Below are 18,420 nucleotides of genomic sequence, written 5' to 3' on the forward strand. Positions count from 1 at the left end.
CCCCCCCCCCCCCCCCCCCCCCCCCCCCCCCCCCCCCCCCCCCCCCCCCCCCCCCCCCCCCCCCCCCCCCCCCCCCCCCCCCCCCCGTTTCCTGCCAAATTCTCCATCCCCCTCCACAAACCCAAGTGTCCACATGCAATCCATGCTTCCTCGCTTCTCACTCCTTTCCAAACGCACTGCAGTTGCGTGCTGTCCTCCAGACTCCACAGAGATGGCCCCGCAGTCACCAACAACCTTCATGTTTCCCACGACAGCAAACACAGCAAACCTTCGTGTCCTCCTCTTACCGCAATCCAGCCCCTTCTCCAAACACTCCTTTCACTCGGCTCCTACAGCCCATATTGGCCTGGTTTTCTCACGACTGCTCTAGCCACGCCCCCTCCGTGAACCAAAACAAACGTTGGCATTCCTCGGTGCTCTCTTTCTTGGTCATCTCATCCATGCTCATAGCTTGAAATGCCATCTAGAGGCTAACGACTGTCAAATGTGTATCTTCACAATAGCCAACATCAGTGTGTATTAGCTATTAGGCACCGGGCACTCTTCCAAGAATTGTTTTAAGGCTCCTAATGATGCTATTAGCACTCTCATCTTCTGATGAGGAAACTGAGATACACAGAAGTTAATAATTTGCTCAAGTCACAGGAAGTGGCAGAGCCAGGACCCAAACCCAGATGCGCTGGGTTAGAGTCTATGTTCTTAGCTGTACACATCATCATCTCTGAGCACCTAGCTTGATTACGCACTGCCTATTACACATTTCTGCTCTGATGTAAGCTCCTCACGTGCAGCCCTCCTAAACGTCTGGGATCCTGTGCCTGACGCTTCCCCATCTTTATAAACAGCACCATCATCAAACTAGTCCATGAGCCAGAGATCACTGGGTCGTCTTTGATTTCTTCTCCTCCTCTTCTTCCCCCATCCAATTCACTGCCATGTCCTGCCAATTCTGTGACCTAAACCCACCTGGTCTACTCTTTTCCCATTACACCACCTAGTCTAAGCCACCACCTTCTCACCCAGACAGCTGGGGCGGCCTCCGGGAGGTCTCTACAGCTCTACTCTTGCTCCTATTCTCTAGACAACTAGAGTGATCTTTGAAAACTGTGAATATCAGTCCTTCCTTAAAAGCACCCACCCCACCCCCGAATTCCATGCTGTACTTAGATGAGTTCCAGTCTGCCTGCCATGACACTCGGGCCTACACCCCATACCCTTCTTTCTTCTATCTGTTTGGAATGCCTTCCCCTTGGTGCTTTCCAACATTCTCAGCTTAAATATCACCTCCTCCATGAGGTCTTCCCTGAACGTCCACCCCACACCCATCTCTCTCAGTATGTGGTCCATTTTCTTCTTGATGTTGTGCAATCTGTAACGTGCATCTGGGGACTTGTTTACAAGGCTGCGAGCTCCATCAGGATAAGGGCCATTCTGCTCGGGAGTATATATACACTCCATGCCTGACACAGAGCGTGGTGCTCAGGAGGCGCTTGTTAAGAGTGTGTATGGGGGGGGGGTGGTCCTAGCAAGCTATTAGGAGAAGGGGGAGAGTTCATTTGAATTTGAAGATTCTCACAAAGGGTCTATTTGTGCTTACTGCCTTGAGGAGGCAGAACTTTAAAATGGTAGCCACTGGAGGAGAGAAGTATCTCTAGCAGACAGATAGTAAGAGCAAAGGCCCAGAGAGCCCAGAGAGAGGATTCAGTGCAGAGAGGGAGGGAGGGAGGGCAGGAGATAACAAAGGGCACATCACAGAGGGCAGGGGTTGCCAAGACATAAGTGAAGAGAGAGGTCCAAGACCCAGGGAAAGCAATCCATTAGGAGGATGTCAAAGCCTCAGGTTTTAACAACTATTCAGAGAGAAAAGCAGGTCTGCAAGTTAGAGGCAAGAACAGGCAGTGTTAAGAGTGAAATGTCTGTCTGCCCTTCAGTGGTAAGAAGAACGGAGATCAAGTTACGACTTACCATGCTTTGCCCTAATTTTAGAATAGCACAAGGAAGTGTTTAAAGGCTTCAAAGATTCCAGAGAAAAACCAATCCATTTGCATAACCAGATATAAAATTACATTAGAGGCTAGAATATCTGGTCCTTGCCCATGAGGATTTCCAGCTTGTCAGGTTCATTCTTCCTGAAAATCAGAGCCAGATGCAAAGCCTGGATAGCCAAGCCAGAATAAGAAGAAAGATTTAAGATACAAACAAGTTAAAAAAAATTAAGCCAAGGTCAAGGGTATGGAGGCAGGGCACTTAGGCAAGTGCATGATTGTCATTTATTCAGGGTGCGGGGCCTCAGAGAAGGCAGAGAAGAAAAGTTCTATTTTAACTGTTTTCAGAGAGGTGCCTCATAATAATAAAAAAATAATAATAATCACAGATGTTGATCTGTTTTTCTTGAATTTCACTTCAAAGCCCTGTTAAGGGTATGCATTCCTGGCATTGGTGGCAGTTTGCATCACGGAATGCAAGACAAGAAGCCATGTGATCAACAGAGCAGGACAAGTTGAAGAATGTGACCGCATTTCTGCATTAGAATTGCAAAGCCAAATGAAAGCAAGATGCTGGGTCCCACACAGTGCTTGCCAAGGCTGAGAACAGACAGCACTCAGAGCGCATCTTTAATTGCTCTGTGCTGTTCCTGAAAACAACCAGCTTGTACACTGACTGGCAGCGGCTGGATGTTACAGTCTGGACTGCTATTGGGCTTTCATTAAATATTCATCTTTCAAGACTTACGGACGTCGTCCCCCTAAGCGATCTCGTTATAAACTGCCAAGGTTCTCAAACCAAGGAGTCGGCTTCAGATTATAAAGAATAAAACCAAGAACTTAAACAAAAGCTAAGAACTAGAGGCTCATTTAAAGTTACGCACAAGGAAATCATGGTTGAAATTTTGTTTCTCAAGAAGAGTTGCATCCTACCAATGCCTGAAAGAAAAAATATTAGGATCCTGGAGACTCTGTATTGTGAGGATCTCCAACAGCATGGAAAACAATTTTTAAACTGATTCCGTGAAGGACCCGAGGAGCTGAACACAGGGAAGGAAGGGGGGAGGGGATCCCAGGAAGACACTCCAAATCCTGATGAGGAACCTCTTCCCGACCAGTGCAAGTGCTGTGGAAATCATCTTTTCCTTGGTTGTCATTTAAATTGCGATGCTTCTTAGGAAACACAGGTTCTCGGATGGGATCGACGGGTGCGTGTGTGCGCGTGTGTGCGCACTATTCTGTTCACAGATAAAGTCACTCTTAAATTTAAAAAATGACAAAATTTTTAACATGTATAATTTTAAGTTGTTCCATTTTACCTGCAGGAGCTTCCTGATGCATTCGTGGTGGCTGTTCTTGGCTGCGAGGTGCAAAGCACTGTGTCCTAAATGGATTAAAAAAATTTTTTGGAAAAAAAGGCCACACATTTCAAATCCCTTTCTTATCTCTGTCAGGAAGACAACTATGAGGAAGTAAACTGTTCTCCAACAAAGACGGAATTGTTACCCTTGAGGGTAAAGGCCTCGGCTTCCTATCTAGAAAGTGGAGAGTGACAAACAGCAGAGGGCCCAGAGCGTCCTGCTCACGGATAATATTCAGGGTCTACTCCAAGTGCCGTTCTCTTGGGGTGCTATTACACTCCAGGCTAAAAGCTTGCAGGCCCCATGATATGCAGCTCGGTTCTGCTTTCGGCAGTCCCAAACATCCTGCAGCCACGACAGCCACACCAGGCTACGGCTACCATGGGCCAGGGACCCAGGAAAGGCCACCTGTACATGAACCGAGAACAATCTAAATACCCATCACTTAAATCCCTGTTTTTAAAAAATGTTTAACTTTGAGAAAGAGTGACAGAGCAGGAGTGGGGGAAGAGCAGAGAGAGAGAGGGAGACACAGAATCTGAAGCAGGCTCCAGGCTCTGAGCTGTCAGTACAGAGCCGATGTGGGGCTCGAACCCACAAACAGTGAGATCACGACCTGAGCTGAAGTCGGCTGCTTCACTGACTGAGCCACCCAGGCGCCCTTTAAGTCCCTATTTTTGACTTTTCATTTTCCTCTCCTCCAAAAGTTTTCCAGCCCCTGCATGGAAATTACCTGCAGTTTTCAGATATTCAAAGTCCTTAGGTGGAAGAAGGAAGAGAGTTGTAAAAACAGTAACACACTACTAAAATAACATTTCTTTATATTCTCTTCATATTTTTTTTTTTTGAGAGACAGAGACAGCACAAGCAGGGGAGGGTCAGAGAGAGAAGGAGATACAGAATCTGAAGCAGGCTCTAGGCTCTGAGCTGGCTGTCAGCACAGAGCCTGAAGCAGGGCTCGAACCCACAAACCGTGAGATCATGACCCGAGCTGAAGCCGAATGCCTAACCGACTGAGCCACCCAGGCGCCCCACTTTCCCTTCATAGAACATGACTCCAGCATAAAGCACACTGATGTTTGAGCAGTCAGCTTTAGAACTCCTAGTGCTGTGCCCAACTCTCTCCACAGCCTAACGGGCCTAGAGAATTTCCATGGAAGAGGGGGTTGGGGACAGCTTCTGGGCAGAAGGTTCGGCTACCAGCCCAGCAAGCTCCCATCCGAGGTCCTTCACCACCTCGCTGGACTCGGCCCTGAGCCTCAGCTCTCTTCCTCCAGGGTCACCACGCAGCTTGCTCTCTCACCTCGGAGGTGACCGACAGGGTGTCTTTTGAATGAGGTCTTCCCTGACCTTCCCTCTGAAAATTCGCATTCCTCTGTGACCCTTTTAGTCTTTAATTCTTGCTTCATCTCCGTTCTTCATAGCACTGAGCACCCTCCCACACTTCTTTCCACCCCACCTTCCCTCTACCCAACACACACACACACACACACACACACAATTCATGGAGCTGGCTGTATTTCTTTCCCCACTAGAATATAAACCCATAGAGGACAGGAAGTTCTCTCTCATTCCCTGCTGTGTCTCTAGTCCAGCACTGATGATGCATTATACGCTCTTAACACACACTTGTTCATTTGAATTAGAGGGTATGTTCATGACAAGTGTCTGGGGAGGAGGTTTAGGGGGAGGGGACCAAAGCAGCCCCTGCCAGCCAACATAAAACACACAGTAAACTCTTAAATCCTCCATTTCTCAACTTTTGGGCCATGATACCCCCAATGTAACATCAGTAAACAACCCATACTTTGGGACATGCTTTAAGCATGGTTTCACAGCCTCTGTGCTATTGTGTGTGTGTGTGTGTGTGTGTGTGTGTGTGTGTGTGTGTGTGTTGAGGGGAGGTGAGTTGTCCTATGCATTTTAGGTTATTAAGCAGTACCTTTGGCCTCTACCCTCTACATGTCCATTTGTGACAACCAGAAATGTCTCCAGACATTGCCAAGTATCCCGTGGGGGCAAAATCACCCTAGTTGAGAACCACTGGCTTACAGGAACAATTTCTTTCATATGGTGGTCCAGTCTCCAATGATCATTTCTCCTTTTTCAAATAGTCTTCACTCTGTAACAGGGCCTGGAAATCTTTAATTATTAGAGAATCATATGGGTAGGAAATACCATATTCAAAAATTAGAGGGTTTTAGGACCACAGTGAGCTGCACAGAAGCATACGTAAGGTCAAAAGATCAGATTCCTTCTCTTCTGAGACCAGTGGCACTGAAGAATTTTAAGGGCGTGCGTGAGGGGCGGCTGTGTAGGTGAAGCAGGACAGAGAGGCAGGAGTCCAAGCCCTCCCAAACAGATGAGGATGAGGAAGGGCAGGAACTAAGACTCTTGGAAGTAGGAAGACAAACATCTTCTCTTCTCCTTTTTCCTTTAACTTGATGGGACCCCCCTTCTCTCCAGGATGTATACTGCATAATAGTATCAGTTCGGTTACCGGATGCATTAAATAGGCTTTGGTGGGCTAGCCTGGCCCCCCAACCATCATCTGTACCAGTGTTTTTAAGGACAAACACGTTCTGAGTTTTAAACAAATGACTAGCAGATGAATTTTTGGAAGCCATCCTGATTGTAAATAGAAGACTGTTTATGTCATGTGTATAGTGCATTGGCTTTTGTCTCTGCTGTGGACAAAAACTATTCTACATAAAGAGCACCCACTGGAAAAAGACACAATTCTCCAAAGACAAGATGGTAGGAAAATTTAAACAGCCCGGCATAAAATAAACAACGGGGTTTCACTTCATTCCAAGTGTTCTACTCATACCTGGAAGTAAGTGCAGTATTTCTAAAGAAACATAATTCTTCTCTTCCCTGGCCCTGGGCTATGTTTTCCTGAACCGGGAGCACAAAAGTATTTTCAATTAAAACAGTCATAAACCCCAAATAATGTATCGTGCCCTGGACAGGACACTGAAGTGAAATGTCTCTTAATGCTAATGTTAACACAACATTTTCTTTCCAAAGGCAAAGATTTTCGGGAGAGAATGCATTGTATTGGTGGTAGAATCTCAGTGTAATGAGACAGTCAGTGAGTCTGGCCCCCATTCAGCTGTGGATCTGTCTGGAATATCAGGAAACAATTCAAATAACATGGCAACCCTAATTCGAATGCATTCCAACAGAACTTTGCCTGTGAGTAAAAAGACCAGTGTTATTTATGTCAAAGATTGTGAACTATTACAGGCAATGTAAGAATCCTATTATTGAAAGGGAGTCTAGGTGCATCTGGGTGGCTCTGTCAGTTAAGCATCTGATGTCAGCTTGGGTCATGATCTCTTGGTTCAGGAATCCAAGCCCCACATGGGCTCCACGTGGACTGTGCAGAGCCTGCTTGGGATTCTGTTTCTGACCCTCTCCTTCCCTCCCATGCTTGCATGCACAGGTTCTCTCGCTCTCTCAAAATAAATAAACTATAAAAAAAGTATTAGAAAAAGCTGAGAGAAAGGAAAGAAAGGAAAGGGAAGGAAGGAAGAGAGAGAGAGAGAGAGGAAGAGAGAGACAGAGGGAGAAAAAGGAAGAAAGGAAAAAAGGAAGGAAGGAAGGAAGGAACGAAGTCTAAAAAGGATGGCTCGGGGCTGCTTGGCTGGCTCAGTCAGTAGAGCATGTGACTCTTGATCTCAGCGTCATGAGTTCAAGTCCCACTTGAGGTTACTTTAAAAAAATAAAAATAAAAAGGATGGCCTAGCCATTCTAGCCATGGAACATTTTCCCCAAACTCCCTCAGACGATAACCCTTTATTCAATTCTTTAAGATCACTAGAGAAAATGGAGAAGAATTAACTAATTTAATAAAGGAATTATTGATGCATTCTCCAAGTATAGGTGAGCAAAACTGAAACTAATGAAGTTAGAAAATACAGACAGGGTAACAAATATCAAAGGCTGAAGTCTGAAAAATCAGTTTTAGATCATATATAGAAACATTTAGAAACATGAAAAGAATTAAATAATATTCAACTAGATAAGATTTAAAACATTTTCTTAGAAATCAGAGTTTCAGAATGCTGACTGTATTTAAACAATAGATGTATAAATGTGGTTGTTATTTATAATTTTAAATATATTTAAACACCACTATTCTTAGTAATCCTTAATTTTTTTTCATCAAAGTTTCATCCCTGAGGCACAGGTTCATTTACCTTGTTATATCTTCAGAAGAAGACTCAAGAATGAAAGACATATTTATAATCACTATTTAAACTATTAAATAGTTAAATAGTCTCCCCAGTATAGATGTGTACAGTGTTTCATATAGAATTAAAACTTTTTTCGCATGTTTGTATGTCATCTGAAATATTTTCACATTCAGGTTATGCAGATCATTGCATATGGTTGACCCTTCTTACCGCCCATATACGAACGAGTCAACAGCAAGTAAAGTACCAAAATCATACAATCACTTTTTGTTTTCTTTTATCCCAAATAAAAATAGGAAATGCACTTTACTGGCTATAATTTATAGTTTAAATGACCCATTCTCTAAACTGCCTGAGTTTTAAGATGAGTGTTACCTTTCATGTCTTTACATGGCATCAGATTTGAGTGGGATTAGGGGGCATAATGGAATGAAGTCCCCCTGCAAATCGAAACAGAAACTGCACCAGCCCTTGGCAACCCCAGAGAAAAGTCCAGGTTCTCAAGCATTTCCTTCTGAGGACCGTGCTTTATGATGTTTCCGTACCTCAGTTCTGAGTCTCCTAAGTCTCTCTTCTCCTATGAGAAAAGATGTTGTATGAGGAAGGTTAGGTGTGCAGAAGGATGAGAGAACATTAAAGAGATGAGTGTGAAAATACAAAGTGCACATTCTCTTCCAATCTTTGTTTCTACTTCCTCCTAGAGCAAAACCTTCGATATTTTCTAACTGGACAAATTGCTGCCCAGAATTCCCAGCTTCCCGTAAAGCCGAGTATGGCCATAGATCACACACTGTGCAATGAGGTCTGAGTGTGTGTCGCTCCTGGGCTGCGCTTGCCCTTCTGCGGCTGCTGCTGAGGTGCCCGGTCCGGGGCGGCCATCTTGGGCTATTAGCACAACAGCCAACATCCTGGACGACGGAGCAACGGGGGCCTGAATCACTCATGGTGCGGAGCTGAGCTGCCATACCCATTTGGGACATCCACCTGAGAGAAATTCTATCTGTTGAATCCACTCTTATTTTGGTATCCTGTCACATTGTGTCAAATATGTACACTCACTAATAAAGGGTGTCTGAAAGCCAATGCTTCCTGGTCACAAACAGAAGATTCTTTGGTCTTCTTCAATCTTCTGTTTAATCCCGTCTCATACTCCGGGGTGCTAAATGCAGGCACTACCACTCCCCACCCTCAAAAAATAAAAGCCCAGAAGTCAACTTTACTATTTGTCAGGGGGAAGAGTTTCCTAAAAAAGCAGACCAAAATGCCAGTTCTTACATCAGTGAAGAGCAAGAGCAAACAAAACAATGAAAGGATGTAAGACAATAACATAGGGCCAGTTCAGAGGGGACACAGCGAGCTCAGAAGCTGCCTTTCCCCCGAGACCACTAGACACCTGTGTGGCGACTGGCAAACAGGCGATTAAGGAATGGGGAAAACCCCCAAAACCAAACACCTAAGTTATGAGCTTCAACCAGTCTTTGGGCTTTCTTCTTCTGATTTGTAGAATGATGGCTTGGTGACTGTAAATAACAATAATAATAAATACATTAAAGATACAGAAGCTTTTCAAAAGCCTCACGTGTAAAAGATAATAAAGGTGATAAGGTGAAGTGGGTAGAGTAGCAATAATCATGATAATGGAGGAGCCACATGCCACGAGGCCTCACTGTGTCCTGGGCATGGAGACGCCCACGCTGACCATCTCACGGAAGCCGCAAAGACTGTCTAAAGTGATATGATTGTTGTCGTATCGTAACTACACCAAGGCCTTACCCTCTCACAGTGCTTTGCTCGTAAGACTGCTTGTAAAGGACCGATAAATATTCTGTGGTCAGACTCCCAAATATTTCATACGGAAAGGTAGTTGTTAAAAAACAGATGCTAAGAACTCTTGGCTTTTATAACTTAAATCTAGTCCCCAGTTTACAAAGTAGGAAATTACACTGATTTGACCATCCTATAGGCTTGTTGGATAAAACTAATAAGGGTCAGTGTAGTACATTTCGAAAGCAGGTTGTTTTTTGCAGCCATTTAATTGATCCCTTAACCACCGTAGAAGATGTGTTGGACTCATGACGATCACACTAAGGTGACGCATGGTGACTGACGGATTCGGCTCTGCTTTCCTGAGAGAACAAGAAGGGGGTAGGTGAGGTAGCAACAAGAAGGACACGGCACGCGCAGTAAACGCCATCATATTTATCTTGTTATGATGGGAAAGAGTCTGAGAAGCATTGGTCTAGACAATGCAATCAACATTTCCATGTGCATTTTCCCTGAAGCTCTTCCTTCGTTCCTACATTCTCTTTGCATGCTTTTAAAAAATCATGAGAAGTCGGTGCCTCATTCAGACAAAAGGACAACAATCAGCCCAAAGATCACAGTGTACCCTCACAGCCAAAAAGGTTAGGGGAGAGAGAAGTGACTGGCGACTCTGAGACATTTTCAGCTCATCGAATGTTTGGACAATGTTCTGGGCCCATAAGGTGCTGTGGAGTCCATCAATTTCAATAATTTTTTATTTTTTTAAATGGACGGGTGCCTGGGTGGTTCAGTCAGTTGATTGGCTGACTTCACATCAGGTCGTGATCTTGCGGTTCAGGAGTTCAAGCCTCACACTGGCTCTCTGCTATGAGTACAGAGCCCACTTCAGATCCTCTGTCTCCCTCTTTCTGCCTTCCCCTGCTATACTCTCCCTCTCAAAAGGAAATAAACACTAAAATAAAAAAGACGGACTGTCGCAGTCCACACTGCCCAGCCCAGAGAAGCAGCCTGGAGGGGTCTGCAGCGCCCCTCCTCATCTCAGTCAGCTAGCAAGTTGGCACCACACTGGGGTGTCCAGGACTCAAGACCTGACACTTTACCAGGCTCTGGTGTTGGGAGTTAGGGCTCTGGTAGGAAATACAGACTCTACCCAATGTGTTATATAGCATAAAAATCTTAAGAGCTTTAAGTGTTAGAAATAATACTGGTGGAATATTAAAATTAAAAAAAAAAGACAAACATGTAGAGTTTATTACACAATGTGATCTCAACTATATAAAAATGCACCAGGAAAAATCTGGAAGGAAATATAGCAAAGGAGTAAAACTTTTCTTGGTAGGAGTAGAGGCACTGGTTAACTTCTTTGTAGTTTTTGTATTTCCCTAGTTTTCTACAAAGAGCATTAGAGAAACATATTTTTCCCTATAACAAAAGGATAGAGGGAAGAGATATTTGGTTTTGATAGAAATAACGACACTGCTGACTAATCTATTTCTTAACATCAAATACAATGAAAGGAATCTGTATTGTAGCTCCAATTTATTTACTCTAAGCTAATTCCTTTAGATTAGGATTTTCTTAGAGAGGAAACTCCATCTACTGAAGAAGACATATTTCTCATCAAGGGTACTTTAGCTAATTGTACTGTCCTTTTGTGTGTGTGTGTGTGTGTGTGTTGTGTGGCATGACTTTTAAAATATTAACAATAAAAAAGCAGGGGCTCCTGGGTGGCTCAGTTGGTTAAGCATCTGACTTCAGCTCAGGTCATGATCTAACAATTCATGGGTTTGAGTCCTGTGTCAGGCTCTGAGGTGACAGCTCAGAGACTGGAGCCTGCTTCAGATTCTGTGTCTCCCTCTCTCTCAAATATAAATATTTTTTAAAAATTAAAAAACAATAAACAAACAAAATAACTAATCTTGAGATTAAAGATGATTTTAACAAGTGCAGCATACATTAGCATTTCCCTTACGGTAGTCACTTAAGGAAACCACTCATCTTTCCACTGGTATTGCCATTTCTCAAAGTATTTTTTTTGGAACTTTCTGTGGTACTGCTCCAGAAAATCATTCTTTTACTTTAATCACTCCCTATTTTTGACCAAAAATGGTTTTACTGGTTTGATACCTCATTTACCTGACTTGACTTCAAGTGGCTTTTGGTCTGTCCTAAAAAAACAAATCTATTCTCAAAGGACAAAGATCCCCTAACACCGAGATAAAAAAAAAAAAAAAAGAATAATGCCACAGACCTTTTGAAAATAATTCTGAAACAAAGTGTTCCAACCATATTCTAAGGAGTAGCGTCTCCCAATACTCGACTGACCCCCTCCTTCCCCCGTCCAAGAAGGCTACTCTGAGGCGGCCAGGGGACTGGAGGAAGGAAAGGGGATCGATTATGAATTACTGCCTAGCCTAGATAAAGACTACGAAAATAGACTGATGCCAGTGAAAACTAACAGAACCCTGCTAGAAGGCATAGATTAAGTACAACGGAGAAATGAAAAGCCACCAGTAGTTGCTTTGGTCCTTTGGTACAGGTGGCAGGGGTGGAGATCCTGTAGAGCCATGTTCACAAAAGATAGGACTACACTTTCTCTCCACTTGTTTTGTTCACCATTTATCAACACTGGCTTCACATTAGAATTACTTATAGAAAATACTGGTTGGCTGGCAACCTTCAGAATCTGAATCTCAGAGGATAGGGAATACCCTACCAGCACATGGGTATAGTTGTGTGTGCCTGTATACTGTTTTTTCTTTCTTCTTTTTCTCTCCCAGCCTTGCCTTTCCCCCAGTGCCCCGGGGGCCCCGGTGCACTAAAGCACAGTGAGGGGTGAGACCCACGGGCAGCTGGTCCAGACGAGGATCACAGCTCCCGTCCACAGAGCACATCTCAGTCAGCTAACAAAATGGGCTCCTAAACAACTCATCATATTGGGGCATCTGGGTAGCTCAGTTGGATACCTGTCTGACTCCTGATTTTGGCTTGGGCCATGATCTTACCAGTCTGTAAGATTGAGCCCCACATCAGGCTCTACGCTGTCAGTGCAGGGCCTGCTTGGGATTTTCTCTCTCTTACTCTCTCTCTCTGCTCCTTTCCCAACTCATGTGTGCACTGTCTCAAAATAAACATTAAAAAAAAACCATAACTCACTGCATTTATTACCTCATGCTATGATTCCTAAAAACAAAAATTAAATATTGCTTGGTCCATAAAAATAACCTTTAAAATAGTATTTTAAAATGGAGGATAAGAATCATACAGTTTCTAGTTGAGCACATGTAAGAGGAAAATATTTGTAAAGGCACAAATGATGAAACCATATCAGAGCCGAGTCATTCAAGGTGATTCTTATGTTCTTCTTTTGGAATATCTGTAGATTGGAAATTTCCCACAATGAATGTGTCTCACCTTTGTGTACCTACTCTTGTGCTGGCCTGCTGACTTAAGAGATCAAGACCACGTACCGGCAGTATCCTGGGCAGTCACATCCACGCCATGTGTAACCATGACCCTGAGGCATTCCACGTGCCCTTTTGTAGCAGCAAGATGAAAGCTGGAAAAGAGGTAAACACAATTGCCTTAAGCTTTCCACTCTTTGGAATTCATCTCCAACAATGTTGTTTTGCCTCTTTATGTACACTTTCTCTCACCTGAGCTCCACAACTACCTAGGGAGTAGGCATTATCATCAATCTCATTTTATTATTATTTTATTTATTTTTAATTCTTTTTAAATTTATTTTTGAGAGACAGAAAGAGACAGCACAAGCAGGGGAGGATCAGAGAGAGAGGGAGACACAGAATCTGAAACAGGCTCCAGGCTCTGAGCTAGCTGTCAGCACAGAGCCCGATGTGGGGCTCGAAACCACGGACCATGAGATCATGATCTGAGCCGAAGCCAGGCGCTCAACTGACTGAGCCACCCAAGCGCCCAATCAATCTCATTTTAAAGATGAGGAAGCTGAGGCTCACAGTGGTCTGATATTTTGTTCATTGACACTTTTTAATTAAGTAATAGAGCAGGAGCTAGATCTTAGGTTTTCCAATCTAAAGACAAGGCTTGGGGTCCTTATGGGGTACCTGAATGGCTCAGCTGGTTGAGAGTCCAACTCTGGGTTTTGGCTCTGGTCATGGGACTGAGCCCTGCATCGGGCTCTGTGCTGAGCATGGAGCCTGCTTGAGGGTCTCTCTCTTTCTGTCTCTCCCCCCTCCCTCTTTCCTCTCCCCATTTCCTCTCCCTGTGTGTCTCTAAAGTAGTAATTAAAAAAAATTCAATTACATTATTTGTCTAAGAAACAAGAGAGTTCAAACTAGATTCAATTCCTAAATAGTAAGTAATTTATCAACTTCTTTCTGTTGTCTAGTGCTTTCACCAAAGCTATTATTTTTAAGTAATGCTCTCTATAAAGAGAAACTTGTCTAAGTCAAACAATGGTCAAGGTTCTTGGACAATATCAATGTCGAGTCCACTGTTGTGTTGTAGCTGAATAACAGTAGTTGGACACAACTTTTGTTAGTGGCTAATGTATGCCAACCATCTTACTACCCACTTGCATACATTGTCTCTTTTCCTTCTCATAACAGCCTTGAGGTGAGTCCTGTCTATCTCCATTATATGGCAGGTGTCTATGCCCAGGCAGGTGCAAGTAACAGGAAGGAAAACCCACAATTAGACTCTGGTATTCAACGACACTTGGGCATAATAACCATGCTAGGCATGTACAGACTTGCCATTAAATGAAGGGGTAACACCCAAATGCCATACCAATCATCCCTCCAGATCCCAAGGGTGAAGGGCACTTCTATAGGCAGAAGCAAAGCATAATTCCACTGGGCATTCAGGCCCCGAGGCTGAGAAGGCTGAGAACCTTGGGAAGGTCTCCACCCTATGGAGAGAGGTTAATGAGCCTTCCATTTCTTCTCCTGCTCCAGTTCTATTTTGGGGTGTTACTTTCTCAGCATACTTGCCAGGCAGCATCTTACCTCTAAGTTAACCACCAGGTTGTATTTTTTCACAGAACATAACCTATAACTGGGGCCCAGGGTCACACCCAAACAGCAAATCCAAGAGCTAGCTACACAATTAAAACCCAAGGCATCTTGACCACACGCCTCTGCTCTGAAGGATGAGGCTCAGTGAATGTGGACAGCTCAGCAAACAGGGACACTTAAGCTTTGACCACAAATCAGCCATACTTTATGTGTGTACCTTTGGGAAGTCCATTTAACCTCTCTGAACCTAGATTTCCTTCACTATAAAGTGTGGGGATTGAGTCAGATGATACCTGATGTTTCCTCTAGCTCTAACAACATTCTATTATGTTGGCTTAATTGGCTCTAATCACACCAACTATTTCTGCACCTGTGCAGCGATTTCTGTGTAATGTTTCCTTACAGCCAAATCTACTTTACAGGTGATTTCACATTACAGTCAAACCTTGATCATATGGAGTGACTTGGGAAAGTGGTAACGTGTTTAAATGGAATTCCTGATGAAACACAGCTCAACGAGGACTGAAAGGACCTCCCTAAAAGGCAGTACCGTAATGGCTCTGCTTTCAGCATTGTTGGGCTGACTGAATTCATATTATGTAAACGTTACCTTTAATCTGTGAATGGTTTATTTTAACTAATCTTGCTGGAATGTCTCTAAAATTTTTTCAGCATTAGGAACAGTGTATGTCTCATCATTTAATTGCCCTTGAGGACATGAAGTCACCACTAAGAGCCTCAATTTATCAATCTCTGCTTTCAAGCTATTAATCTCAATGCCTCAGATTATTAAGGCCTAATAGTCATTAATATTTATCTCCTTTTCTTAATGTTTGTGTTTCTGCTTCTAAGGTGTTTACTCTTCCATCCACTATGACCAGGGAAGAACTAAATCAAAGCTATCTGGACAAGACAGCCATATCCTACATTAAAGATAAAAGTACAAAGACAATTAGCACATGCATGCACATGTGCACACACACAACATACCCATGTGTAGATATATAACTTGAGATTGAAGTATAACATGTGAAAACTTCACATATCACAATTGTATGGACTGCTAAATTGTCACAAATGACACATGCCCATTTTATTTTCATATAAGGAAACAGAACATGGCCAGAGAGCCAAAAGTTCTCGCATCTCCTGCTAGCACCCCAGAAAGCTCGCCATGTGTCCCTTCTAATTATAACTTCCCACCACCTGTGGTTTTTATATTTTTTCTACTCCGAGGCTTCTTGGAGTTTCTCTGGGTAGCACACTGTATTTATTGGGGGCTGAAATTGTAGACAATGAGACAAGGATGCATTACTGTAAGCTACTATTATACACTGATAGATGGAATCTAATGAATGTGACCTGCTATTCTGTGGATGACTTGGGAGCTGTAGGGTTTCGGGATCATTATTTAGAATGTGAATAATTGTAATAAGGCAGGAGAAGTGAAATGTTAGGAAGCTGGGTTCAAAATCTAATCCTATAATAGAAACTTTCTCGGACATTTTTTTTAAAACAAAAACCCTTAGATCAACGCAAAACAACACATCTTTGATGGCTTTAACACATTTTACTGAGGGATCCATCCTGTTAATGAAGTTGTCACTGCATATGATTTAATAAGTTGTGTGTGTGGGTGTGTGTGTGTGTGTGTGTGCGCGCGCATAAGCGTGCATGTGTACAAGGCTTTGTCTCACCTTCTTTCTTTACAGTTTAGATCAGGGAGTCATTTATTCACACACACACACACACACACACACACACACACACACACACCCCGCCTATTCTGGAAACTGTCCAGCTAATTCTCCTGCAGAATATTGTATCCTACTGAGAAAAGAGAATAATGAGAATCTTTTCACAATTCATAATTTTATCCTCATGTATTTGACCTAAACTTTCAGCACTCACTCATCACTCTTATACATAAAATGAACCAAGTACAAATAATTAGATGTAGCTGCCTATACAAGGACAGATATTCATGCTTGTAATTTTACACTGTATATTCTAATGTTTTGTGCTAGTAAAATCATTCTTAATTGATGTGATTCAATTAAATATATCATGATTTTAAGATATTTCTCAAAGAAAGGGGATAAAAGCATGAAAAGCAGAAAGAAGAAGAGTTGATCATTTTAGCCAGAAGTTCTAATTCATTTCTCCAGACAGATAGAGAACTCCACTATGTATCAGCATTCTGAGTAGGCATTTCCAGGAAATGTGAGCACAGGCGAGAAACATGGCGCGTAAGTTCCTTCTCAGGGAATAACTACTAAAGCTGTGCACCATCCGTTTGGCTCTCCAGATGTGCCCTCCACCTTTATCCCCTGGGTCGGTGGCCCAGGAAGCAGACCTCTTATGGACTGCATCCAATGGGCTGCCCTCATCCTTTGGCTTCTAGTTCGGATCAACTAATGGGAGGCACTTACAAGAGACAGAAGGATGAGAAGAAAGAGTTCAGGGCACCGTCCCCTCTGTTTCCTCCACGAAGTTCACGGCCCTCCCAAAGCTGCAGCTCTGACTGGGTTTTGCTAATTTCTTTCTCTCCAGGCCCCTTCAGGTAGGGGGGTGGGGGGCATGAGACCATTGAAATAGATTCCCACTGCTATGGGCCCAGGGCTGCTTTCCCAACCCTGCTGGTTTAAATCTGACCACAAATTTGTAAATAGTTCATTTCTTAAATGGTCATCAATTATCCTATCTGAGGGTGCTGTTTCCTACTGGGACTTTGAATGACAGACCCCAATGTTGGGTATTCTGTGTGTGATCATCTATAGGACGAACTGTTAGGTTCCTCTGGGTGTTACTTGATTAAATACGTAGACAGGCAAACTCAGGCTTTAAAAAAAATGTTTCACCTCATATGTAATTGAGTTAGCTATACTTAAGATTTTTGGACATTTTGGCTAAAATGTTTTGATGGGAGAATGTGCCAAATCATTTTAATTACACGGAATATGATATGGGACTTCTGAGACAATGTTAGGCCAAAGTAGGAATCAGTTTAAAAGGTTCAAGAATACACCTCTCGAAGGATCAGAAAAACAACAGACTTAAATGCGAGTCACGTGCAGTCTAGAATAAGCCACAATTTGCAATAAAGAAATGCTAAAATCCAGATTTTAAACTGAATTTGGTCTTGAAAGAATAACCAATACCCTATCTACAATACATATGAGCACATACAGTTGTACCTGCTACAACTGTGTTCTCAATTTGGGAAAGCCTTCCAGAATTTCTATGCGCATATCCTATGGAATAACAAGGTTCTTGGTAGTGAAGTGGAAATAAAAAAAGGTTCAGTAAAATCTTCAATAGCATAATGCTAGATTCTACACTCTCTCCATATATATACTATATAGTTCTCTATACAATCAATATCTACTAACTATAAAACTAACCTATACTATACTATATAAAGTCTGTGGGCTAGATTTAGAAAGAGAAGATATAAAATAACCATCAAGACATGTATTTTGCCATCTATTGATCACTCTTATTAACTTCTTAAAATAACCTCTCTTTTATCTAATAATGTCATAGGATGTTAGTCAGAAAATCATTTTACTACCTAACTTGGGACAAAGGATCTATAATCTTGAGTTTGCTAAACCAATTACCACATAAAAAGAAAACCAAAATGGTCAGTGTACTGATTTAGCTTTGTTTTATTTTTAAATTTATTTATTTTTAAGTAATCTCTACACCCAACATGGGACTTGAACTCACACCCTCAAGATCAAGAGTTGTATGCTCTACCGACTGAGCCAGCCAGACACCCCTAGCTTTGTCTTGTTTTTATGCAAGCTGCATAAATGCAGAAGAAAGAAGGCACAAATCAGACAATGACATGACTGTCAGTAACTCCCCAACAACCCAGCTCCTTAATATAAATGGTAGCACTAGGCTCGAGTCACCTTACACTTGAACAGCAACCAACCACCACCACCAAAAAAAAAAAAGCTGTGTCATTTTGCTAATCCTCCTCAGAGAGAAAGCCCCTGGGAGATAAGAGCCCTGTCTTCTTTCTCTTACTCCCCGGTCACTGTGCCTAAAAGAAAACCTCTTAATCAGGAGTAGAGTAAATGCCATTCCATGGTACAGAAGG

The 18,420-nt window shown here is 42.8% G+C and overlaps 1 protein-coding gene across 8 annotated transcripts in view; it reads right to left on the reverse strand.

The window, feature by feature from the left end:
- The window catches only part of RAI14 (retinoic acid induced 14), a 151,838-nt gene that overhangs the window by 22,377 nt on the left and 111,041 nt on the right, over nt 1-18,420 (reverse strand). For all 8 annotated transcript variants that reach the window (XM_029941025.1, XM_029941022.1, XM_029941026.1 and 5 more), the window contains 2 exons: nt 12,783-12,871; nt 3,305-3,369 (listed from right to left, as the gene is read on the reverse strand). In XM_029941025.1, the coding sequence (XP_029796885.1) occupies nt 3,305-3,369; nt 12,783-12,871 (154 nt within the window). The remainder of the gene's footprint in view (nt 1-3,304; nt 3,370-12,782; nt 12,872-18,420) is intronic.

Source organism: Suricata suricatta, chromosome 6 (genome assembly GCF_006229205.1).
Source record: "Suricata suricatta isolate VVHF042 chromosome 6, meerkat_22Aug2017_6uvM2_HiC, whole genome shotgun sequence".
Lineage (NCBI taxonomy): Eukaryota > Metazoa > Chordata > Mammalia > Carnivora > Herpestidae > Suricata > Suricata suricatta.